This window comes from Delphinus delphis, chromosome 4 (assembly GCF_949987515.2).
Source record: "Delphinus delphis chromosome 4, mDelDel1.2, whole genome shotgun sequence".
In the NCBI taxonomy this organism is placed as follows: domain Eukaryota; kingdom Metazoa; phylum Chordata; class Mammalia; order Artiodactyla; family Delphinidae; genus Delphinus; species Delphinus delphis.
Window position 1 is genome coordinate 79,901,691 of NC_082686.1, and position 26,422 is coordinate 79,928,112.

The 26,422-nt window shown below is 42.2% G+C and overlaps 1 protein-coding gene and 1 non-coding gene across 2 annotated transcripts; one reads left to right on the top strand and one right to left on the bottom strand.

Annotated features, from left to right (window-relative positions):
• Window positions 1-3,186: 3,186 nt before the first annotated feature.
• Window positions 3,187-3,293, bottom strand: LOC132425186 (U6 spliceosomal RNA). Its single transcript, XR_009519379.1, has one exon. It is a non-coding gene; the product is annotated as a U6 spliceosomal RNA (small nuclear RNA).
• Window positions 3,294-5,502: 2,209 nt separating this feature from the next.
• SST (somatostatin) lies at window positions 5,503-6,977 on the top strand. The gene is made up of 2 exons (XM_060009965.1): window positions 5,503-5,762; window positions 6,615-6,977. Exons 1-2 carry the CDS (start codon window positions 5,625-5,627, stop codon window positions 6,825-6,827), a joined length of 351 nt encoding a protein of 116 aa, XP_059865948.1. The 5' UTR covers window positions 5,503-5,624; the 3' UTR covers window positions 6,828-6,977.
• The last annotated feature ends 19,445 nt before the right edge of the window (window positions 6,978-26,422 follow it).

A 26,422-nucleotide genomic window follows, 5' to 3' on the forward strand; every position in this document is an offset into this window, starting at 1 on the left:
ATATATTCACACTAAAGTGTTAATAACTTTCAAGTTTTAATGTGCTACATCTCCAAGAAAATGTAGAGAAGAGACTATTTTCTAATAGTCTAATAGTCATAGACTAATTCTAAGGGTTGAATTTCAACACCAGTCTGCTGCATTTCTGTGAGAGATCTTCCTGGATCTTCAGATCATACCCTACAGTGTCCTCAGGGGAAGGGCAGTCTGACTAGTTGGGTCAGAGCATCATTGAGGACACTCTAGCTTCCAGAAGCTGGCTCATTGAATATCACCCCAGGCGCTGGCTGACGGCCTCCCTCTGGGCAGCAACAACAAAAACAGAACTTTATCTTTTCATCATGTTTTATGGATAGCCAAGCACTTTCACTTACACTTACACTGTCTGACCTGGTTCTTAAATCATATTATAGCAAAAGCAAGGATTATCAGGCCCATCTTAAGCAAGAGAAAACTGAGGACTTAAGTCTGGGACCTCAGACATCCAGGCCAGAGCTCTTTATACTATACCATGTTGCTTTTCCCCACCGCCTATAATTCTCACTTTATTCTGGCTTGGAAGTAAAATGGTTTTTCACTTACAAAATGTCCAAGAGAAGTTTTTGTCAGAAATCCACTTCCTGCCCTCTCAGAAATTTGTGGAACTTGAAAGAATTTTAGGGAATGTCTAGATCACTTGTTACCAATTGTTCTTCTCATTTCCTTAACTTGAGATCCAAGCAAACAAACCATTAGCATGTCTTGTCAACTGTACTTCAAAATAAACTTCAAACCTAACCAGTCCTCAGCTCCTTCATAGCTGTCACTCTTGCGCAAATACCATCTTCTCTTGCCTGAACTAGTCTGGGGAATAAGGTCCCCCAAACAAGCACAAACCACCTTCCCATCCATGGAAACAGGTCTTGGGAGTTGGCTGCAGTAGTCTCGGGTTGGAGGTGTGAGATGCCTTTATGCCAAGCCAACCAGCTTGGGTATTTAAGGGAGAATGTGTCCCTTCCATCCTGGCTCTTCTTTTCTCTTAAATGGTTCTTAGACTCCTAAGTTATCTTCCTGACTGCTGCTCTCTTACAGTTAACTCTCCACTTTAGCAGAAGGCACTGATTTAAAAAAATCAAATCAGGTCAATCCCTTGCTCAAAATCCTCCAGTGGTCTTCTTACCATGGTCTTCAAGGCTCTACGTGATCTGGCCCCTGTCTGCCTTGCTGGTCTCATCTCCCAGCCCTCTCTGATCCACCCGCTCTGTTCGAGTTCCCTTGCCTTGTTTCTGATGTTTGAATGTACCAAGCATGCTTCTACCTCAGGGCCTTTGAACAGATTGTCTTTCCACCTGACAAGGAAATATCTTTATTCAGATATTTGCATGTCTAGCTCCCTCACCTCATTCAGGTCTCTGCTCAAACGGTTCCTCCTCAGGAGGGTTTTCCCCTAGTCATCATGCTTTATACCTTGTGTTAATTCTTAGCAACTTGAACATAATTAATTAATTGTTGTGTTTATTGTTTGTCTTTCTCACTAGGACTTTGTCTATCTAGTTCACTACCATATTATGAACCTCTCAAGCAGTGCAGATTCTCAGTACTTATTTGTAGAAAGAATTTGAGTAAATCAATTTTACAGATGGAGAGACTGAGGTCCAGGTGGGAGGGCAGGTCAGCACCAGAAGCAAGATGCAAGAGCAAATTTTCCTTCTAATAGGCCTGCGAAATACCCGTTGCATCCGGCTTCCTCCCTCATATTACATAAAAGCCAGGTTCTTTTCCAATATAAAGTTCTCAATTTGAGAAACAGCATTTTAACATCACAGTGTGCTCTACTTTGCCCCTTTGTCTTCTCAAAGTCAAGCTTGTTGATGATCAGGGCTGGAAAGAACCACAAAGGTTGCCTATCAAGCCTTCTATTTTGCAGATGAAGAAACTAAGGCCCAGAGAGGAAGCCCCCAGCTGGACTGTGGCAGAATCAGAACTAGAACCCAGGTCTCTGGACTCCAAATACGGTTACTTTCTGCTTCCCTGCACTGCTTAATATCGAACACCTGATTACTCATAGATTTTATTGTCTCTTACAAAAATGAGTTTTTGCTCCTCATATTGGCAGGTAGTCACCCCCAAATGTACATTTCACAGGGAGGTGGGAAATCATATCCCCGTTGGAGAGCAGCACATGAAAGGGGCCTAGATGCCCCCTCGAGGCCCTTGCGTCCTGGCTGTAGACTGCTCAGCCAGGAGGTGTCTCCGGCATCCCTGAGTCAGGGGAGGAGGAAAGTTGCTAAACTGATCAGTAGCCTCCCTCAACCTTGCCACTTCCTGCCTGCGTGGCCTTGTGCAAGGCAGAGGCAGCTGTGCTCTCAGGGACTCAATTTCCTCCTCTGTGAGATGGGGCTAGCACGCCCTGTCGTACTGGATGAGAAAATACTTTGTGAACCACAGAAGGCTGCACAAGGACGGGGTCTATCATTCTTAGTGACCAAGGTCTGGGAAATAGGGTCCCCAGTACAACCACAGACAGCGCCCCCCTGCCCCCCTCCAGCCTTTGGGACTTGGAAGCAAGACCCTGGGGGTCGGCTGCAAAGCTCAGGTTGGGGAAGTTTCAAGTGTCTTTGTGCTAAATCAAACTTTATGCAAAACTTGGCCATGGGGAGGGGGCTTAAGGAAGAATCTGTGTCCCCTTTTGTTCTTCTTTCTTTCTTAAGTGGCTCCTAGACTCCTAGCAATTTGAGGATTATAAAACTAAACAGAACAAAAAGCCCAGAAGTCATCTCATCCACAGCTTCAGCACTTCAGCAAAGGTACGAGGGAAGCCACCCAGACTTACTATTCCCAGGTAGGTACTTAAACAGCTAAAGATCATGAGTATTTGTTTTTAAATACCAAATCATTCCATTTACATAAAGTTCAGAAACAGTCACAACTAACTTATCATGAGAGACATCAGAAGAGTACTTGCCTCTTGAGGAGAAATGGACTGAAACGGGGCACTCAGAAACTTTGAAGGTGATGAAATATTCTATATCTTCATTCACACGTTGGCTTCATAGGTTTATAGGGGTGTCAAGACTCACTGAACTGTACACTTAAGACCTTTGCATTTTACTGTATATAAATTAGACTGAAATAGACTGACTGAACTGAAATGTTTTCCTTGTAAGTTCCGATATTGCATTGTATGTTGCATTTTCTTTGTTCCTGAAAAATATGGAACGCTTCAAGACTTTCTGTGTCATCCTTGCTCAGGGGCCATGCTAATCTTCTCTGTATCGTTCCAATTTTAGTATATATGCTGCTGAAGCGAGCACCATGAGTATTTTTTATGAGAAATAGCTGAGAAGGAAAGAGGAAGTAATGGAAGGAGGGGCTTAAGAGAGGAAGAGACTAGAGGCAGAGACTGGGATAGATATTGGGTAGGCAGAATGGGAAGGGAGGGAGATGTGCAGAGAAGGCAGAAGGAAGCCAGATAGAACCAGACCAAAGTCAGAAAATGACTGGGGAGAGGGAAGTACAACAGAGAGGATTGAGGATAGGGAGTGGGGAAAGAAAGTAAATAGGGGATTGAATAAGGAAGATTTGGAGAGAGAAATTCAGAGAAAGGTTTGGGAAAGGAGAAAGAGGAAAAATGAGGATAAAGATGTGGAAGGAGAGGAGCAGGCACCTGGGGAGAGAAGTAGAATAGAGCATAGAGCAAGACGGAGGGGCTACTATTTGTTCTTTGGCTCGCTCCTGTTTTAGGAAAATTCTTCTCTACTCAATGGGGCTGCCAAGGGCAAGCCTTGAGTGGAAGAGATGTGAGATCATTTGAGGGTGCCTTGGGACAGTTGGGTTGACATAACTAGACTCTGAACCCACAGCTAGAGGCCTAGGAGGGTTCCAGGATATATAGAGAAAATAACATGCATTGTGTTCTGCAGTCTGAGATCCATTGCTCTCCCAGACTATTCCAACACATGTGAGTGACTTTTTAATGCCTTACTTGTTCTAAGCCTTGTCTGGACTCACCAAGCCCCGGAAGCTTTAGCACTCCTTGCTGTGCCTTCTCTTATTGCTCTAGCTTACAGACACAAAAAGAAAAGGTGACAATTATTCAAGCCATTCAGGACACCTCCCAACCCCTCCTGCCTCTCAACACTGTGGTCTTCGTCTAAGTATTGAGAATACATATGTGATGCCTGGCTGGTGACGGGATTAGTCAAGTTCTCTGCTTCACTTGGTTTCTGAAGATACAGGAATTTTTTTCAGCTCCTATGAACTTGAAGCTTATAAAATGCCAGCCCTTGAAGAGCCTGCAGGGATCATCTGGTCCGTGCCAGGACATTAGCTGGCCATTCCTTGATAAGGAATTATTCTGGGGGAAAAAAAAGAAAAGGAAAAGCTACCAGAACTCTGATCAGGACAGCAAACATCTAACTAGACCACAACCAGAATTCCACAACAGCATGTCTCAAACTTCCTTTTTATTTGTGTGGGGAGTAGGGGAGCACTCTTGACGCTTTCTTCACACAGAGGCTTACAATAACGGTCACTTACATTCAAGGGATTCCTGAACTTCTGTATGTCCACACTGGGAGTCCCTGACCTAAAATGGCTACAACTAGCCAGGAATCCATTAGAAAACTCAGAGTTGAGTGAAAAGAATCCTAGTTTGGAATGTGGAGGTCTGGTCCTTGCTCCAGCTGTGTACTGTGTGAGCCAGAGAATTTCACTGCCCATTTCTAGGCTCAGTGACTCAAACTCTGAAGTTTAGTAGACGTTTTCTGAGATTTCTTTCTAGTTCCAAGTTTCTAGCACCAAAATGAAGTCAATCTGACTTTTTTTTCCTTTAGCATTTTTTGTCACAGTCGAATGGCAAGCAGGCTACAAGTGTCTGCCGCTGAGAAAGAGGGATGGAGGGTGAGTTTAAGGTACTCTTCCATTATAAGGAAAAGTGGAGTTCTTTTAGAGTCCCATTACATCTTAATCTACAAGACTCTTTCCAGAGTTAATGCAGAAAGGTGACTTGGTCTTTCTAAAATCCACACTCCATTTTCAAATCTGTTCTTAGAGGAATGCTTATGACATTCACGGTCACAAAGAATGCTTGTAACCATCTCCACTTGTCACACTCACACTTTTGCATTTGGTTCTCCTAAAATGTTTGAGCATGATGATGGATAGAATTGTCTGGGTACATTTATGTGTATGCGGCTGAGTGTGATAGTGCATTTGCTTCTCCAGGGGCTGAGTGTTTGAGTGTGTGTAATTAAGTGTGCACATGTGTGAGTGAAATTATAGAATGTGTATGTGTGTAGCACTGAGTGACTATAAAAAGATTGTGTAGATGGTGTGACGTGTGGAATCGTGTGTGCCTGTGCCTGTGCAGGATTTAATTTTTTTAAATAAGCCACTTTTGATTGTGTACCCTCCTCTCACTTCTGTGATTGATTTCACGAGGGTAATGGTGCGTAAAAGCGCTGGTGAGATCTGGGGGCGCCTCCTAGTCTGACGTCAGAGAGAGAGTTTAAAAAGGGGGAGACGGAGGAGAGCATACAAGCCGCTTTAGGAGTCGCGAGGTTCAGAGCCGTTGCTGCTGCCTGCGATCAGCTCCTAGAGTTTGACCAACCGCACTCTAGCTCGGCTTCTCCGGCGCCGCCGAGATGCTGTCCTGCCGTCTCCAGTGCGCGCTGGCCGCGCTCTCCATAGTTCTGGCTCTGGGCGGTGTCACCGGCGCGCCCTCAGATCCCCGACTCCGTCAGTTTCTGCAGAAATCCCTGGCTGCTGCCGCTGGGAAGCAGGTAAGGAAACTCCCTCGACGTCTTCTTTCCCCTCTCCAGAACCTCTCAACCTTCCCTAGCCTTGCCTCTGATCCCTTGGGTGAATTTAAGAGGTGCTCTCAAAGAGTGCCGGTGCTTTTCTGGGTCCTTTAGCTACCAAAGCTCCCAGGAAAACTTTCAAAGTCCAGAATCCCTTATTACCTCTTTGTTTCCCCTGATCAGCGCAGTAGGTCACTGTTCAGGTGAGTTCTTTAGCATTCAAGAAAATTCCAAGACCTTGGTAACTGAGCTCGAAGGGATGATGGCATCGATCCCCGGTGCTGACCGCGGGATGTGCTGACCCAGGTGCTGAAAGCACGGACCTCCGAAGCTGCTACTGTCCTGAGCACCACCTCCCTCCCATGCAGCGGGGTTGGGGGCTAACTGGCACTTTACAGCCAGAACACAATATGTTTACGATTGTGAAAGGTCTCGTTCTCCACAGCTGACTTAGTAAAAATGGTAAGAACAATTCTAGTTTGTAGCTCATGATATGGAAATTGAGTTAAACAAACTGTTGGCTCCTGTTGAAAAACTAACGATCTATTTCTTTCTATGTGTGTATTTTAAACCTACAGAAGCAGAAAACTTGCAGAAACATTTGAGTTTTTAAAGCTTCTTTGTGTACTTGGTGATTATAACAACAGCCCTTGTTTTTATATCCTTAACCAATTTTAAGTGTGAAAAAAAATTGCACAGCTGTGAACATTGGGGTTTGGGTGTGGTTAAATCTGTTTTTCAAGCCGGCTTTTCCATGTCTTCTTCTCCACCGTCCTCATTCTTATCCTCTCTCTCTCTCTCTCTCTTTTTCGCTCTTCCTTCCACCCCGTGCAGGAATTGGCCAAGTACTTCTTGGCAGAGCTGCTCTCTGAACCCAACCAGACAGAGAACGATGCCCTGGAGCCTGAAGATCTGTCCCAGGCTGCTGAACAGGATGAAATGAGGCTGGAGCTGCAGAGATCCGCTAACTCGAACCCGGCCATGGCGCCCCGAGAACGCAAAGCCGGCTGCAAGAATTTCTTCTGGAAGACTTTCACATCCTGTTAACTTTATTGATTATTGTTGTCCGTATAAGACCTGTGATTCCTCTCCTCCAAACCCCGTCTCTCCTCCCTAATCCCCCCAATCCTCAGTAAGACCCTTGCATTAGGAATTGAAGACTGTAAATACAAAATAAAATTATGGTGAAATTATGAAAAAAAGGATTTTGGTTTCTTATTGAGTTCAACCTTTGTGTTCATTACTATATGATTAACTTCATTTGTGATTTCAGTCAAGTTCTTTGAGATAGGCACTCCAAATCTCACAGACATACTGTTTAAAATTCCCTGTGGTAATAAAAGTTATGTTTTAAATGGTAACCCAGATAGTTTGGGTTATTATAAACATAAATAATCTCAATTCACTCTATGAATTCTAGTTTTAATCCAGCAGTAGTTATTGGAAGGGGCTGCCACAAACATCAATTACATTTTAAATACACTTAAAATTATATGTTGAAATGAGTATTAGTATTAATGGGTAGGCAGGCTGAAATGTCCAACTAACCACCAGGCTGATACGTAAAATAAATGATATATAAAAAATAGAAGGGAAAAATCACTTAGAAGTTGGAGGAAAGAAGCTGGCTTAAATAGCTAAAATAAAGTTCTGAGCTTTTAAGATGTGTTTATAGTTTGTGAACATTTATCTAGAGAAGAACATTGCTTTAATATCTTCTTTGACAATCCTCTCTGTAACTGAACAAGGTTAAATAACTGCTTCTGTTTTAAAAGTAAGCTCCTGGGCTTCCCTGGTGGCGCAGTGGTTGAGAGTCCACCTGCCGATGCAGGGGACATGTGTTTGTGCCCCAGTCCAGGAGGATCCCGCATGCCGTGGAGCAGCTGGGCCCGTGAGCCATGGCCGATGAGCCTGCACGTCCAGAGCCTGTGCTCTGCAACGGGAGAGACCACAACAGTGAGAGGCCCGCGTACGGCAAAAAAAAAAAAAAAAAAAAAGTAAGCTCCTAAATTTTTTTCCTCGGGGGAAATACCAACTTAATTATAAGATTCCAACATGAGAGCTATGGGTTGCAAGAAACATGTGTGTTGGGTCACCTCAGTGAATGCAACACTATTGAAGGTATCAGAGTACAATATCATAATTGCAGAATAACAGAAGGAGATAACTCAAGACTTCTTTTGATTTTATCAAAGTGAGAGTCAAATAAAAATGCAAACAATAATAAAAATTGTACCTGCTGGCTATTATTAGTAGTACTGTAATAACATACTAAGTGGTACTGCTCAAGACAGAGATAAAAACATTGCTAATTTAATTCACAGAGACCTTAAAAAGGTGTCCCTTTGAGGATGTGCATTTTAACTATCAACTGTATTTCCGAATAACTGCTAGAATAAGAAACCAAATATAGGGCTTCCCTGGTGGCGCAGTGGTTGAGAGTCTGCCTGCCAATGCAGGGGACACGGGTTCGAGCCCTGGTCTGGGAAGATCCCACATGCCACGGAGCGACTAGGCCCGTGAGCCACAACTACTGAGCCTGTGCGTCTGGAGCTTGTGCTCCGCCATGGGAGAGGCCGCGACAGTGAGAGGCCAGCGCACCGCGATGAAGAGTGGCCCCCGCTCGCCGCAACTAGAGAAAGCCCACGCACAGAAAAGACCCAGCACAGCCAAAAATAAATAAATAAAAAAAATGAAATTAAAAATAAATAAATAAATAAATAATTAAAAAAAAAGTCCCCTCTCCAAAAAAAAAAAAAAAAAAAAGAAACCAAATATAAACACAGAAACTCAGTGTAAATCCCCATAGTATGAACTTTCTGATGGGAGCATATAAACATCTAAGAGGAATTTCTTATTTTACTGAAGATATTTATGTTAGATAATACACGTTTTTAATATGAACATGCTTAGTGGAAGTTAATTCCTGAACAGCTGATCAAACAAGAGAAAATCTAAGCCACTTTACTAATCTCTGTGAATACAGAACATCCTTTGAGGTACTGGTACATCTTTTATTTACAAGGCATTTAGGAGGGAATTAATGTGTCCACTTAGGGGATCTGTCTCTGTTAAAGGCCTTTTGTACTTCTGGTTACCAACCAACTCAATGGAGCAATAGAATCACATTATTATGATTAAAGCACAGGAGAGAACACAACTTAATAGTTTTCCGAGGAGTGCATAGATTGTATGAGTGCCAGGGGATTTTAAGATTTTAGTATCATCTTTAGTTGTCAGTTCCCAACAGTAGTATGGTAATAATTGGCAAGAATTATATAGTCATGTGCCTATATATATATATATATATATATATATATATATATATATACACACACACACACACATATATATATATATATTCTTCATTTAAAGATTAAGTTGAATGGAACATTTAATCACAGTTAGTTACATTTCAGCCTCATTTTTGCCACCTTCAAAGTAGAAGGCCGTACTGGCAAGGGTCCCCATATTCCTTCCAGATGTGACTGCAGTTTTGTGCTTCACCATTGACAAAAGTGTTAAAGGAGGACTGATTTTGGTCATTTTAATTAAGATATGGAGCAGAGTTATTTAAAAGATATATATAGAAGGTTTCACTTTTTATTTCCCATTTAGTTCATTTGTGTTCCTCTTTTTGTTTTTATTTATTTATTTTTGAATTTTACTTTATTTTATTTTTTTATACAGCAGGTTCTTATTAGTTATCTATTTCATACATAGTAGTGTATATATGTCCATCCCAATCTCCCAATTCATCCCACCCCCTTCCCCCCTTGGTGTCCATACATTTGTTCTCTACATCTGTGTCTCTGCTTTGCAAATAAGTTCATCTGTATCATTTTTCTAGATTCCGCATATAAGTGATATTATACGTTATTGGTTTCGCTATTTGTTTTTCTTAAGTTTGATTCACTGCAAGAGTCTAGTATTCTAGCCTGTTTACCACCTAGCCACAACGAACTTTTCAGATTATATTTTCCTTCCTCTTTAATACAACCACAGGCTTCAGTAGTCCTGAACTACCTGCTCTTTCTTTTAATGGGATCGCTTGGGCAAGGTACTCTTCTTTTCTGGGCCTTGGTTTCCCCATCTGAAAATAGGCATACTAATAAAGCCAGTCCCTTAGAATTACAAGGATTCACCAAGATCATGTGTTTAGAGGTCTTAGTACATGGTAAACAGTTGGTAAGTTAGATGTCATAACTGGTGTTATTTTTTTTCTCACATGTGCTGTGCTTTCTAGACTCTCTTTTTTTGCTTTTGCTCTTTCTTGTCATTTCCACAGGTCCAAATCTAAGCCAGCCTTCAAGATTTGTTTTATAAGCTTCTTGCTCCATAAAATTCTTGCTCTGAGCCCTCAGTTGGGATATCTCCCTTCTCTATTAATCTATATCTCTTCCAAGAGGTTTACTTATCACTTCCTGCCATTTATTATAGTTGTATGAGTATATGTAAGAGGGTGAGTATTTGTGTATGAACTTCCAATGAATAAATATATGTCAGATTCACATATAAGGTGCAATCAGTACCTCAAGCAATGCACACAGCAGGTTCTCAGTGTTCACTGAAGAATGAGTGAATGATCCATGTGCTTGCAGTCTCAAGAGAAGCAAATCTCTATTACTAGGCAACAACATTTTTTTTTCTTAAGAATAGCACAGGAATATGGCAATAGTGGCTATTCTATGTGATGCTGGTGTGATACAAGAAAGACATGGCACATGGTTATAATTTTAATAACCATTGAAGCATGTGATTAGCAGACCCACTCATTTGGAAGCTGCAATCAATCCAGTTTTCTTTAACCATTTTACAAAGTTCCTCAGTGGGGCCTGTTTAACTGTCCACCAACTGTGGACTCACAGTTGTAGAGAATCAGATTCACTAACACTTTAACCACATTTGTTTATTTTAAGATCATACAGATTCACTCTTGGCCCGCATGCAAGACCAGTTTTTTGGCCTTGGCTCAAACTATTCTCAACATACAAACAATTCTGTTTTATGATGACACAAAATACACCTTTAATTATGAATATTAGACGTGAAAGAGGGCTCCGAGATCATCTCATCCTCACCACTCATTTTACTGGAAGCTGACATGTGGAGAGGTTACCTGCCCAAGATAGTCAGTAAGTTGATGTAGAGTCTGGACAAAGCCCAAGTTCCCCCTCTTCTACCTCAGGGTTCTTTTGATGATCTTACTACACTGCCCCCTCAAGGAATCTGACCTTCTGGATAATGGGTGTGTTTCATTAGTCTGAAGTGAATGCCAATTTTTCCCCTGGAACTTCTTCACCTTCCACCAAACAACTGGTCTGCATCTGAGGGAGAATAAGACAATTGATACAAAATAGCTTCCTGTGGTAATAGAAAAGACATTAGGAAGAAATGGTAGAGATACTGATGAAGAGGAAAAGAAATTCAAGGGAGAGAGTTTTTGACTAAATTAGACCAAGAAGCAAGGAATTAGTCTGTCCTGGAGTGGAGACGGAGGGGTTCCCTAGCAAGTGGATGGACTCACACCAAGGAGACAGGACTGTGCCTGTGGGGGTGGTCCTCAGAGAAGTCACGATCCACACCCACAGGCCCCGGGAGGAAACATGTCAACGACCACCTCTGCTTCTTCAGTAAGTGAGAATGAGTGCCTTAATTTCAGGTGTTCACTTTCTTATTATCTAGAATGTGCCTCAGTGCTGAGGACTTGCTGGACACTGGAAACAAAATTTGTATGGTAGGGTCTTTGCTTTCAGAGGACCCAGTCTAGGAAGTAAGACATATTCCTTTAAAATGAGCAAATGCTAAAATGGAGGTTTGTCTAGAGTGTTAGGGATAAAAAGAGGTGCCGGTAGCTCCCTTGCTTTTTTCTCTAAATTATTCTCCTTATTAGTTTTTAAATTATGGTTTGAAAGTGTAAGTGATTTTACCCTTGATGGGATGAATAAATTATAGGTATATAATGATATAATATACACTTTTACAACTTAGTCTAGGTTAGCTTGAAAAGTGTTTATATTCCTCTTTCGTATATGAAGAGGCTGAGGGTGAGAGAGACTAAATAACTCACCCAAGATGTTACCAGCTGGTGAGTGGTGGAGCTGGAACCAGGTTGTCTGATTTCCAATCCAGTGCTCTTCCCACTGTATTTTAGGGGAAAAGGGTGAATTAAAGGGAAACTCAGGGCTTCCCTCGTGGCACAGTGGTTGAGAGTCCGCCTGCCGATGCAGGGGACACGGGTTCGTGTCCCAGGCCGGGAAGATCCCACATGCCGCGGAGCGGCTGGGCCCGTGAGCCATGGCGGCTGAGCCTGCGTGTCCGGAGCCTGTTGCTCCGCAACGGGAGAGGCCACAACAGTGAGAGGCCCACGTATCGCAAAAACAAACAAACAAACAAAAAACAAAACAAAGGAAAACAACTTGCTGGGCAAATTAAGAGCAGATCAGCTTCGGATCATCTTAATTTTGCTCTTCTATACATAATACAAAGGGGTATTACTACTCTTGCTGTCAGAGGAGAAATGGATTTAGGCTCTGGGATTGGGGTTTCATCCTGTTACTACATTAGCAGCATTATTTCCAAGGAACTCTTTTTAATGTCTTTCCACACGTTTCATATCATAGTTTTAGTTTTGCTAAAGGAATGAATAAACAAACAGACAAACAAATAAATAAAATTAATAACCTTTAAGCACATCTTTTCCCACTCAATCTCATACACACAGGTTTTAGTACAACCTGGGCTGTGGGCATTTTTCGCATGAAGTAGTTACAAATCTATCAGTCCGCATTTAGTCTACAGGTCATGACATCTGCCTCCCTTATGCCTGGGTAGTGGTCATATATTCCTGCCTCTGGCCTTGTAGGTATATCCTTTGAAAAGCTGCCCTGAGGCTGGGATTTGAAGACCTGAGAATTTTCACTGAAACTTACAAATGAGATGAACTTTTGCAAAGTAGGCTTTTATACCACTGAAGTTGATACACCCCTCAAGGTCTCAGATAAATATTCTAGGTCCTGTAAGTGGCCACCTCATTCCTATTAGCTTCACATGTCTCTGGAATATGGTCCATTAAGACAGTGAAATTGTTATCTAGAGATTAAACAGCTCATTAAAATAAATAATATTTCAAAGAAATTCAGGCTTTTAAAGTAGGGTTCAAATAGTTAAGAAAGATAATGTGTTCCCAATTAATGGCTATTTAATTCTATCTTTCCTGTATAAAAAAATATATAAAAGTACATTTTCCGTTCCAATGCTACATTAGGGTCAAATGGCACATCTTATGAAAGAAACATTAAGCTACCCTAGAATTGCTGTCCCTGGGTAATGATTTATTTGACTACCAAAGGCACATCATGAAAGTCAAGATTACAAATTTAACTAGGACATAGCTCTTTCTTCTTCATTTTCCCGTCTATGTTCTCCCACTCACTCCCCAAACACAGGGATGAAAGGCAATGATTTTACCAGACTTATCATCTTCTTCGTCCTCTTTTTTATTTGTTATTATACATGGGTTAGCATGATGTATTCATGACTAAGAGCCCTCAAGTTCTATGGCCTTCAAGAAATCTGGAAACTCCTAGCTCTCACACTCTTTTTCTCAGGTGATTTATGAAAACACTTATTTGTGGATCACTGCAGTGGACAGATTTCTGACGTTGTTGCTGCTGCCTTTCTCCTTCTTTTTCCTCTTCTTCTTCCCAGCTCTTCTCTAATATTCACTCCTCTCTTTGAGAGCAGCATCCTGAATTACTTTTTGTGATCCACCCCACTGTGCATGCTCCACCGTGTGGTTGGAATGGGAATGACTCCACCTGCAGTCCAGGATGGATACCAGAATGGATTAAGCCACTCGGAATATATCAACCCTGTTCATAAGGATTTGTTCATGGCTTGGGCACATGACCAATCACAGTGAAACTTAAGACTCTTATGGGCTCATCTGGGACATTTCTATCTCGCTGATTGTGGATGAGGAAGCGTGAAAATCTTTGTCGACTGTATTGAGACTGCCAGTGTAGTCTGAAGGCTTGTGCTGTAGAAGGCAGAGTGATGAGATGTAAGAAACCTGGCTCTTTGGTGGCCTCATTGAAATATGATATTAAGCTTATCACAAACAACAGCAACAACACGATGTTTACCTCTGTACACTTCATATGTATTCTCTAATTCTCTGTATTTTTTAAGAGTAGTTTGGTTTTCCTTTATTTTAACCAGAAACTTTCTTATACACACATTTAGTGGTACCTTGTATTATTAGTAGTGTGTGTGTGTGTGTGTGTGTGTGTGTGTACATATGCATGCATGTATGAGACTATGGGTATGTCTTTGTTTATATATCTCTAGCTATTATATATTTATGCTTGTCATAACTTCCCAATTAAGATGAAAGTTTTGAGAGGAAAAAGATTAGATGCACTAGATTTTATACATTTTTGAAATCCCATTATTTGACAGGCCTATTCTAGCTTCTTTACAAACACTGTTGATAATAAAGAACAGGAGAATTGCTTACATTCATTTAATACTTTCCAATTTATTAACGTCCTCTACAACTGTTATCTCATGGAATTGTCACACGTTTTATAATTTATAAATTAGGCATTAGGACAGGAATTTATACCTCTATTTTTTACAAATGTAGAAACTGATATTCAAGACATGAAAGTAACTTGCCCAAAGTCACAAATAGCTTATGTGGCCGAGCTCAAAATTAAGACCAGCTCTTCTGAAGAATCAAGTCAAGCTGCCCATCCATTTCAGTTTTAGGGACATCGCGATCAATTAGACAATGCCAAAGGTCTCTGTAAGTCAAACCCTTTGATTTCTGCTTTCCCTCTGCTGCTTGTTATGGTAAGCACAGCCTCCTCATTTCTGGTAATGAAGCCCCACCGTTTGGCCTCTGACATCCCAGGATCCCACAGTACCCACTGAATTCAGGGAGTCTGTTTTTATGGCAACAATTCTCACTGTCGTTCCTGGCCTACAGAGAAGAGACTGTATGAGCTTCACAGAGTTCTTTGCCAGGCTTCCCATCCACAAGTCTTGGTGAAAAGAGTGTCTCTGGATCATTTCACAGAGCATTGGTAGGAGGTGAATAAATAGGTATTATGTGATGATGTAAAAGTGTAAAATGTAAAAAAAAAGGTGCCCTTGTTTTTTGTCTAGTGTCTTGACTTTGGGCTTCCCTATGTACTCCTCAAGCCCCTGACTTGAGACTTACATCCTGCTGGAGGTGAGACACTGTTGCCATACACTGAGGCCTTCCCTGAGGAAAGTCTGTCTTCCTGGATAACATTTTATTTGCTTTTCTAAAAGTGTCAAATTATGATCATTAATGCCACATTTATTTTGCTTGCTGTTGAGTGGCTCTCATACTGCTGAATATGTGTGTGTGTGTGTGTGTGTGTGTGTGTGTGTGTGTGTGTGCATGCACAGATTTTTTTTCTTTCAATTCACAAATATTTATTGATGGTTTATCTGTTAGGTGGAAGCTACATAGATTAATAAGTTAAAGCCTCTATGCTTAGGCAGTTCAAAATCTGAATGAATGTTCACTAGTAGGTAACTGTATTATAATACACTTGTTCTCAAATTGTGGCCCTGGACCAATAACATTAGAATCACCTGGTAACTTGTTGGAAAAGCAACTTCTTGGGCCCAACCTCAGATCTACTGAATCAGAAATTTGGGGAGTGGGTCCAGAAATCTGTGTTTTATCAAGTCCTCCAAGAGATTCTGATGCACACTCTATTTTGAGACTCACTATTTTAAGACAAGAAGGAAAAATATGAGACTTGGGTGTAAATAGGCAAGTCACCATGGTGAATATGATATTTAATTTTTAAATTTTTTATATTTCATTCCAAAATTTTTAAATTCACAAATATAGTGGAAGTCTCTTTTTATCTCATCCCCAGGTATATTCTTATTCCTCTCTCTACTTTTAGAGGCAAGCACTCTTATGAATTCAGTGTGTATTCTTCCTGCTCATGGTTTTATAATTTTACTATATACATACATGATCACAAACAATATTTCGTATTGCTTTGTGCTTTAATAGTCTTTATACATCATAGCTTAGTTATAACTTTTGAAATCTCTCCTTTTATATTTTTCTGTCATTTTAATTTCTGCATTATATTTCATCGTACAAATATATCAGAATTATTTATGCTTTCCTGTATTGATAAACATTTGGTTTTTTCAAATGTGTCCAGGAGAGAAGCTGTTGGTGTCTTTAGATATTTCTCAGCACTATGAGACTGGATGATCTGCCTTTACCAAAGAAAAAAGTTAAAGTCAAAATAATTCTGCTAGTCTCATAGACCCTGTCATTCAGCCACAAGAATTCATTCCATGCTTCCAGGCAACTTTTGCATTATAACTTGCTACACTTGAAAATCTATTACATATGTATAATTAAGTCCATCTACTTCTTGCCTCTCTGTTCTTATTGATCCCATCAAGATTTGGCCTCACTGAAATTGTCTATAAAGAGAATACTCTGAATCTCAGCAGGTATTTCTAAACACCCTTTATTCCAGTTAGTGTAAATTCCCATCATGTGATTCCAAGGAAGACAAAAGAGCTGAACCAATCAGACACTAGTTTAAAAAACTGAAATGTGCTATTTCAATCACCGTCTGGAAGGAGCTGAATCAAGACTGAACTGGGGGTTAAGTAGCAAAGGCTTTGTCTGCCTGGATGGATCAAACCACAAAAAAAAATCAATTGTTCACTGGGACAGAGCCACAGACCATTACTGCCCGAAGCTGTTTAACCTGCCATAGGCCTCTTTAGCAATCTGGTAAATTTATATCTGGTGAATTTCATTATTGTAACAGTTCTGTCCAACCCCCCACCCACCAGGGTTTCACCAATACCCTTCTGATCCAGACCTGAGCAACATGTGGTTGGACCTAAGAGAGAGAATCAAAGCACTTCTTGGGGGCTTCCCTGGGGCTTCCCTGGTGGCGCAGTGGTTGCGAGTCCGCCTGCCGATGCAGGGGATGCGGGTTCGTGCCCCGGTCCGGAAAGATCCCACATGCCGCGGAGCGGCTGGGCCTGTGAGCCATGGCTGCTGAGCCTGCGTGTCCGGAGCTTGTGCTCCGCAACTATGTGCTAACCTATTACTCAGAACTTGAGCCTGTCCTTGAGGCTGTGTGCTAATCCATCATTCAATACCTGGACTTGCTCTACCATATCCTTACCCAGGTGTCATCCAGACTCTGTTTAAACTCCTCTAGTGATGGAGGAGTCATTCCCTCCTGAGGTACTTTGGGGCTAGACAAAGTTTAATCACTCCTTCAGAGAAAGCCCTCCAAATATTTGCAGAGAGCGCCCATGCTTTGGCCCCTGGCTGCACCCACATGCTCTCTTCCCCCTCCTAGCCATCCCCAATTCTTTCTATTATTTTGCTTATGACGTGTATTCCAATTCTTTCACCCATCTCTACACACACTTGAGTGTGTAGTCTGTCTTTTTTTGTTTTCTGAGAGTAAAAAAAAAAAAACAAACAAACACTATAAAGGTCTAAGAAAGAAGGATTTTAACTCTAGGATTAAATCCATCAATTTTTCTTTTTGGGTGGACTCTGCTTAATGGTACCTTGGCTACATTGATTATGTATTAGTTGAAATGAAAGCTAATTTGTGCTAGCTTTTTGGTTTCATTACTGTCACCAAACCATGGGAAGACATTTTCTCAAATACCGAGAACTCATTTTTTTATAGATGACAAGAGTGAGGTTTAGGGAGGAAAAGTATCATATTCAGTGTTACATTCAGGGTTAAAACTTAGTTCTCCTGATTTTCTTGCTAGTGCTCCCTACACCATCTACAAAGACACTTGTAGGTATCAGTCAGACATAAGTTAATTGTAGAATTTAAGACAGTTTGGTGCTTTGGGGAGGTAGGGTTAGGAACGTTGTGTTGTCAACTTCTGCTAAACTAAGATACAGCAAGTAGAGCTGGGTAGCTGGGTTTCCTAATTCTAGCTGGGCTTAGTTTTTTGGTTTTTTTTGGGCTGCATTGGGTCTTTGTTGCTGCTCATGGGCTTTCTCTAGTTGTGGCGAGCAGGGGCTACTCTTTGTTGTGGAGCATGGGCTCATAGGCATGCAGGCTTCAGTAGTTGCGGCTCACGGGCTCTAGAGTGCAGGCTCAGTAGTTGTGGCGCAGGGACTTAGTTGCTCTGTGGCATGTGGGATCTTCCTGGCCCAGGGCTTGAACCCGTGTCCCCTGCATTGGCAGGTGGATTCTTAACCGCTGCGTCACCAGGGAAGTCCCTGGGCTTAGTTTTAAACCTAGTGCAGTGTCATATAGTCTTCCAGAAGGACTGGCGAATAACATTTTCTTTGTATCTATTTAATGGCAAGAAATACTGTTGAGTGCTGAGGCAACAAAAACGTGCTATGGATATTCAGAGACTCAGACCTTGACCTTGAGGAGCCCAATGTAGAGGGGAAGGTTGACATGCTCGTGGCTGAATGTAGGAAGTTCTACAGGTGAGGAGTGAAGCAGTTGCTACAGGAGTGCAGCCAAGAGAAAAGGCGTCCCCATTCGGGGAAACTGGAGGAGCTGAGCATTTACAGTCGGTGGAGAGCCGACGCATGTGACTGTTACTCCAAGTTGAGGGGATAGAGGCAAAAATACAGAGGTGGGAAAATGCAGGGAGTGTTTGAAGAATAATGAATCAGCTTTAAGGTGTATTACTCTGATCTAGACTTTTCCTTGGACCTCAAAGAACAATTTCAGCTGTTGCTTGTTCATGGTTGATGCAGGGAGAAAAGTCTTTCCCTGAGATGGATTGGGGATGAATGAATTCTCTCTTAAGATGGTGTATGAGCAGTTTTCATTGTCTTTCAGAAACTGAAAAGCATTTGCGGGGGTCAAAACAAAGAGGTGTTGCTATACCCTGCAGCTCCAGAACAAAAACAAAATGTTAAAGTCGATTTTCAAGATGATTGTTTTGACAATTCAACCTTAAAATGACTTTAAGTAAAAGACAGAGAGCCATTTGAAAGGCTGATCCATTAGCATATAGACTTTTATTTCCCTAAATTGCTAGCTATTTCAGTATCTGTTTTTCCTCTTGTGTTTGTCTTAATTTTTATGGAAAGTTTATAACTTGATAGTATCCACAATACATTTACATTCAGGACAAACCACTAATCAGAAATTAGGAGGGAGGGGATCATCTAGAGAATAAGACCTTTATTTTATACATGAAGAATATAGCTTCTTTAAAAAATTCCATCTAATAGTGTGTAGCCCTTAATAGTTTTCAGAGCACTTTTACAAGTATCAATTCACTCAAGATAAATGTACTGAGTGTCTCCTATGTATGAAGCTCTCCTCTAGTGATGGAGCTATAAACATGAATATGGCATCATTCCTGCTGTCAAGGAGCTCATGGTCTTATGAGAAAATCTGTCTTGTAAACAAAGTTACGACTAAGTATGATAGCAAATATAGTTGCAGCTCATAGGCAGGAGTAAATAAATGTGTCTGTGGGAGTGGGAGTATGGAAAACTGCAAAGGAGGCCATGCTTGGTCTTGAGGATGACTAGAAATCAGTAAGATTCAGAGTTGGAAGATAGATTCAGAGGAAAAGCAGATGCTAAACACGTTGATGAGTGACTTAGACTCATTTAGAGGCAAGTACAAGAAACCAATTTCATACTTGCTTAAACAAGAATAGAAATGTATGATTGGGAACCGTGGGCATCCCATAGATCCCAAGGGCAAGGTATTGCCAAGCCACATGATGGGGCTGAACAAGAACAGAAAAGGGATCCCCAGAACCATAGGTGTCTAATTATAGCTCTCAGTCTAAATACTTCACTTTTTGATACTTGGCCCAGCTTGGGTCCAGAATCTGCTCCAGCCCCACCAACATGACAAGAGTGGGAAGATCATGTGGTACAAACATGGTTTCCAAAGCTCTCCACTATGGATGAAAGCTTCAAAGAAAGAGCTGGAGGCCTGCAAAGATAATCCAAAAGTTATCTGCTATAAGCAGATCTGAGGCCTTTAATAGTAATTAAAATTTGTGGTAGTGTCAAAGGGTGGAGTGGTGGTAGTGGTGGTGTGTGTGTGTGCTTGTGTGTGTGTACCCTAATGGAAAAAAGGAGCTAGATGAGATTGGAGGATTCACATGAAGGACATTGTGAAAGAGTTTTACTCTTGTTTTTTAGATGATGAGGGACTTTTAAACATGCTGAGAGTAAAATGATCAAAATTGTGTTTTGGGTAGAGAACTATGAGGTGGTGTGGAAAATAAATTGGAAAGGGATAAACTGAAAAAGGAGAAGATAAGTTAGGGGTAGTTGAAATAGTCTAGGTAAGAGACAAATAGAGACTTAACTAGACAATGAAGATGGGTAAAATGGAATGAAATGGAAAAAAAGATTCAGGAGAAAGACATGACTGAATATTGTGGCCTATTCAACATGACAGGGGATTTAGGAGGAAACTACCATGGTTCCCACTTTAAAAGAAAATTTAAGTATAACTGATTTACAGTGTTTCAGGTGTACAGCAAAGTGATTCAGATATATGTATATATATTCTTTTTCAGATTCTTTTCCATTATAGGTTATTGCAAGATATTGAATATAGTTCCTTGTGCTATAAGTAGGTCCCTGTTATTTAGTTCCCAATTTTTACATGTAAGCAACAGAGTAGCATGGGGTGCCATTCACCAAGACAACAGAGGAAGGGAAGGCCTAGGGGAAGCATAACAGGTATGTGGTCGGTATGTTGAGTCAAGGTACTGAGGACCACCCAAGGGGCATGGTGAAGAGAGACTCTACCCTCAGGAGTGAGGTCTGGGCTGGAGATGAGATTTGGGAATCATAATTTATGGATGGTAACTGAAGCTGAGGGGTGAAATTTTCCAGGAGTAGTGTACAGAGTCAGTGGAGAAATGGAGGGAAGATGGAGCCCTGAGGGGAGCCCGCAGTAGGAGGTGGTGGAAGAGAATGACCTCAGAGAGGAGGTTGAAAGGAATGGACCAGAAAAGAAGGGTGTCCTGGAAGCCAAAGATGCAGAATTTCAAAAGATGGGAAAGTTGTTAATCACTGTCCTGTGCTGTAGCTCAGGTAGATATTATTTCCATTTCATGGGGAGAAAACGGAAATTTGGAGACAAATCTCTCATTCAATTATGTAGGGCCGATTAGTGTCAAAGGTGACTAGAACTGGGGGGTTTTGACTTTCAGCCCTGGGTTCTTTCAACTCCAGAACACGATCACAGAGAAATGCTGGAGCACCACCCAGCTCTCCTGGGGAGAAGGGACGGGAGTGGGAGAACTGTTGGAGCTGAAGAACAGGTCCCATATATGCTGCTGCGTTGCATCCTCCAGAAGCCAGCTCAGACCCAGTGGGTGGCCCGGTGGAAGCGCCAGCCTGGAGGCCAGCTCAACCTTTAACTGGGCCTGTGACTTTAGACAGGCTGGGCCTCAGTTTCCTCCCCTATAAAATTGGAGAGATATTAAAATGTATAATCTCCCACCTTGAATTTTATTCTTTTTTAAAAAACATCTTTATTGGAGTGTAATTGCTTTACAATGGTGTGCTAGTTTCTGCTGTATAACAAAGTGAATCAGCTCTACATAAACATATATCCCCATATCTCCTCCCTCTTGAGTCTCCCTCCCACCCTCCCTACCCCACCCCTCTAGGTGGTCACAAAGCACTGAGCTGATCTCCCTGTGCCATGCGGCTGCTTCCCACTAGCTATCTGTTTTACATTTGGTAGTGTGTATATGCCCATGCCACTCTCTCACTTTTTCCCAGCTTACCCTTCCCCCTGCTCGTGTCCTAAGACACAGACGTATTATTCTTTTTTATGATACGGCTTATTGGGTTTTTCCTCACTACAGAGGGAACATATCCTTATAAACTTTCAATTCTGTTTCCAAGCATGAGGCTGAGAGGGCGATGGGAGGCACTGAGGAAGAACCACAGAGCTTTATCTTTATAGACACACATAATTCGGAAATTTACCAGCTTCTATAACACCCTGTGTGAATATGATGGGGGAGACAGAAGAGTTAGGTGAGGAGGCAGGGACTGGTGGAGTGTGAAGATTGAAAACAAATCAACTACTGTGATAACAGTAAAAAAAAAAATGAAGCCACACTAATTAAAAATAGCTGAAGTCCCAGAGGTGCGTTTAAAGGCCATTACACGAGATTGTTCAAATTAAGAACACCAAAGAAATGGCTATGCTGATTCACTCCATATTCAGAATGCCTTTAAAAAATAATAATAAACTGATATTAGCAAAAAGCTTTTCCTCTTGTAAATTTTCCCCGTGTTGCAGAAAGAGAAAAACAGAAAACTTCCGCATCATTTTCCTTTAGTCTTTGCATGCTGGAAGGAAAGGAGAATGAAATTAAATTTGCTTTCAATGTTTTCCTTCCAGGCTGTAAAGCCACCGGCATCATTTATCCTAGCCCTGGCACTTATATAATAAGGGTGCCATGGGAGCCCTTGGAAGTCATTAAATAAAAAGAAGACATCAAATAATAGAAGAGGAAAGCAATTAAAATGCTGGACCCAATAAGATAGTCAGACGACTTGATTTAAATGCAAGTCCAGGACCCAGAATACTGGAAAGTCAGGAGTGAGGGGATTCAACTGGGAAGGATAAAGGGAGTTAAAAGAATGCCTTTAGGAGTGGAAAGGGGACCATGGCTCATTGTTGACCAGGTCTTCTTACTTTGTATAGAGGAAGAATGGACATAGGCAACCCGTGGACTCTGGTAGCTCTAAGACTTCCTGAACCCTAGAAGGGAGCTGGGTATTGGGCAGGGGGCAGGCAGAGGGTATAGATCTCAAATGTGGGGATACACTGGGATGGCACCTGTTATGTGAGAGGAAGACATCTTAGCCTGGGAGATAAGACTTAGAGGTTTGCCTTCTTTTGTTTCTGTTTTGTCTGACTCTAGGAGAGGGCCCTGGGGTCTTGTGACTAAGGCTTTCTATTGGAAGGTGCACTAGCTCAGACAAACGGTTCTGTGTGTGCTATAGCTCCAGGATCCCAGATTCAGGCCCTTCCAGTACAGACAGGGTCTGAAGTTACCCTAGAAAGCACAGGATCACCAAACATGTTTTCCAGAAGGTCATCTTCAGGGCTCCAGCGCTGAGACAGCGCCCACCTGTTTCAGGATCTCATGGGGTCTCTGGAATCCCCCCATCACTCTGGTATCTGCCCTTGATTGTTCCTGGGACAATGTCTCAAAACTGGGCACAGGAGTAGAAGGTCCAGCATGTGATACACAAAGCTTGCTCTTTCCCACTCTCTCCAGGGTAGGTGTAGAAGCAGGAAAGACCAGAAACTGTCAATACGTTTAGGACGGGGCTTAAAAGCCAAGACTGGGTCTTACAGGAAGGTCATAAACCCTTAGAAAATGAGTGTGAGAGGCCCTAGTGCACAGACCTTCAGGGTACCACCACTCGCTGAGGCCATGGCCCGAGGAATGTGTCTGTCTGCCAACGGGACACTCTGGGTCTCCATTCGAGTCTCACTCCTGCTGGAATAACCTTTGGAGACACTATGATAGAGGGTGTCTGCTGACTTCCTGACCTTGAGTCACACTGCTGAGCCCTCAGGTTAATTTTACTTTGGAAGGTGTCAGATTCATCACTTTTTCTTGCTTCCTGGGATCCTCCACCCACTTCCACATCTGACGAAGTCAAGGGCACTTGTGATAGGTTGAATGATGCCTCCCAAAGACACCCACATCCTCATCTTGGAATCTGTGAAAGTTACCTTGTATGGCAAAGGGGACTTTGCAGATGTGATTAAGTTAAGGATCTTGAGATGGAAAAATTATCCTGAATGGTCTGGGTGGACCCTAAATGTAAGCACAAGAATCCTTAGAAGAGGGAGGCAGAGGAAGATTTGAGACAGAAGAAGAAGGTAAGGTACTAAGCAAGACACTGGCTTTGAAGATGGAGGAAGGAGATATAGCCAAGGAATGCAGCTCTAGAAGCTGGAAAAGACCAGGAAAAAGATTCTCTCCTAGAGCCTCTGGAGAGAGTACTACCTTTCTGAGACCTTGACCCGGACCCAGTGAAACTGATTTTGGACTTCTTAGCTCCAGAACTGTAAGAGAATAAATGTGTGCTTATTCTCCTGGGCACAGGAGTAGAGGGTCCAGAATGTGATACACAAAGCTTGCTCTTTCTTGTTTTAAAACTCCAAGTTTGTGGTAATTTGGTACAGCAGGTCCAGGAAACTAATACAGGGCGCTCCTGCCACACTTGGCATTTTTTTAGGACAAAGGATGGACAGAAAAAAAAGAATTATCTTTTCAGCCCTGGGAGTTAGGCATGGGTTCGATTCTCTTGGTTTTTGTTTCTATCATAACCTATACCAAGCACATGGTTTCTCCTTGCTTAAATACAGGTCACCATATTCCCTGACATCCATACCAGTTTGATTTGGGATGAACTTCGCTGTAATAATATCCTGATGCTTTTCATTAGCCTCGAAGACAACGTTAAAGAGAAAAGTCTGAGGGACAGGCTACCCTTTTCATTCTTTCTGGATGGGTATGAGGGAAAAGCAGGAAAAAACCCCTGAAAAAGTGGCACCTTGCAGGAACGTTAGGGACTGTACTGAGCTCTACTTTTGTGGGACATAAATGTCCTGAGTTGATCACAAGGTCTCTTAAATCCTTAGGCTTCACTGGAGGAGGACTAGGTGTGGGGACAGACGACCACAAGTGCACAAACCTACCCTTCTTCCTGTCCATTGCTTGCATTCTCTAAGCTCACATGGGCTATCAGCTGTCTTCCGTTGGGAGGACCTCAGTTCTGGAGGTCAGGAAGGTTCCAGGTCTGAGCACTAAGGGCTAGATTCTAGCTTAGACTTTAAAGGGTGGGTTTCAAGGACTCTTGTGTCATCAGGCACATCTTGTCATCAAAGAAAGAAGGTAGATACTGCAGGGAAGAACACGATCCAGACAGGAAGCAAGTCTTCAACCTGAGTGTTCCCTGTGACTTGGTGGGGAATGGTCCTGGCAAACCTAGGCTAAAACTCTCTGGCTACTTCAGGCTGTTTCTGGGAGAAGAGACTTTGGCCTCTCTTAGGTGTTTCTGAGTCAGGAGAGCACAAGGCTGCTTTTTCCAGCCTCTAGGAATCCTGGGAAGCATTGGCTTACAGCCTTTTAATTCAAGTAGGCAGACTGGCCCAAAGTTGGAGCGAGCTAGGGAACCTGCCTGGAGCTTGATGTCTTGGCATTTGAAAAGCATCCTAGAGCTTGTAGTTTTCCAGAGCTAGTCCTTTTCATGAGCCAACCCCTGAGTTCGTGGTTTCTGAATTCTATGAGGTTGCTGGTCATGGGAGACAGAGGTCATGGTTGATAGTCTTGACTTAGAGCAGCTCTAAGATGACCAGGACGATTGTTTTACACATAAGTCAGTTACTATTTTTACTATTCTTACCTAATTAAATAAGCTTTATCCTTCAATTCGATTTTGTACAGTTTTCAACTCTAAGCCAAACTCTCTCTTTCTCCCTTCCCTTCCTTGCTCCTTTCCTTTTTCTCTCTCATAGTTCTTTGCAGCACTGGAAACCTGAAGAGGATGAGATAGAAGAAAGCATTGGATGGAGGGCCTTGTCTCCTATCCTTTACATACAGATCTTGAAACTGAGGTCAAAACTCAGTTAGTGACAGAGTCAACTACTCAGATTTTAGTATAAGATGATCTTTCTTTTGCCCTATGTGGTGACCCAGGGCAGAGATTATCACTGAAGTGACTTGTGGGAATCACCGGCTGCCCTGCTTTGTTCTCATTCAGCTCACAGGATAAGCCCCCACCCTTGGATCCTATTCACTCTGGCACCGTATGGGTGGCAGAATAGGACATCTTCTCATTGACTCTGGGGTAATCAGTAAGGATATTTCCTGAGTCTGAGAGGTCCTTTGCCTCAGTTGCTTGGGTAAATTTCACAATTCTGAGAGGTTTTGCTGTCGTTTGTTTGTTTTTCTATTTGAGAATGCACATGACATAGTTAAGAGAGCACTGAATTTTAAATGATGACCACGGCCCCCATTCTCTCATTTAACCCTTCCAGCCCAGTGAAATAAGTGTTACTGTTGCCCCTACTTTACAGGAAGGCTTAGGGAGGTGGTGGCAGAGCTGGCCTAGAACCTAGCTGCGGTCCTCCACAGTAGATAACAGTCATAACCCCCCGGGCATCTCCTCCTGTTAGACTTGGGTGGGTTTAGGAGTGAGACCCTGTACAGGCCAACTTTTGGGAGGTCTTGTTGAATAGGATCTGTAGGAGATCCATCCAGTCGGCATAATTATTAAGTAAATAGTGGAAAAGAAAGAACAGATTGTAAGCTAGTTGGATACATTGGACTTGGTATGGAAATCAGTGTCAACTCTTCAAGGGTCATGGACAGAGGAGTGAGTGCCTAGGTCTGCAGCCAGGCAAAGGTCAATAGACAGAGAGGCCACTTCCAAAGCCCACGCCGGCATTCACTGTTTGAATTCAAGGTGACCTGGTGTCAGGGAGACCCAATATGATTGCTGGATTGTGTGAGAGTTGGAGGCCTGACCCAGTAAGGGAATAAATCCAGAGACATTTTGGAAGAAAAAAACATGACAGAAT

Excerpts from the sequence above, each read along its gene's own strand:
- SST (XM_060009965.1), top strand. The coding sequence starts at position 5,625 with ATGCTGTCCTGCCGTCTCCAGTGCGCGCTGGCCGCGCTCTCCATAGTT. Across the intron at positions 5,763-6,614 it reads CTGCTGCCGCTGGGAAGCAG|GAATTGGCCAAGTACTTCTT; the intron begins GTAAGGAAACTC and ends CACCCCGTGCAG.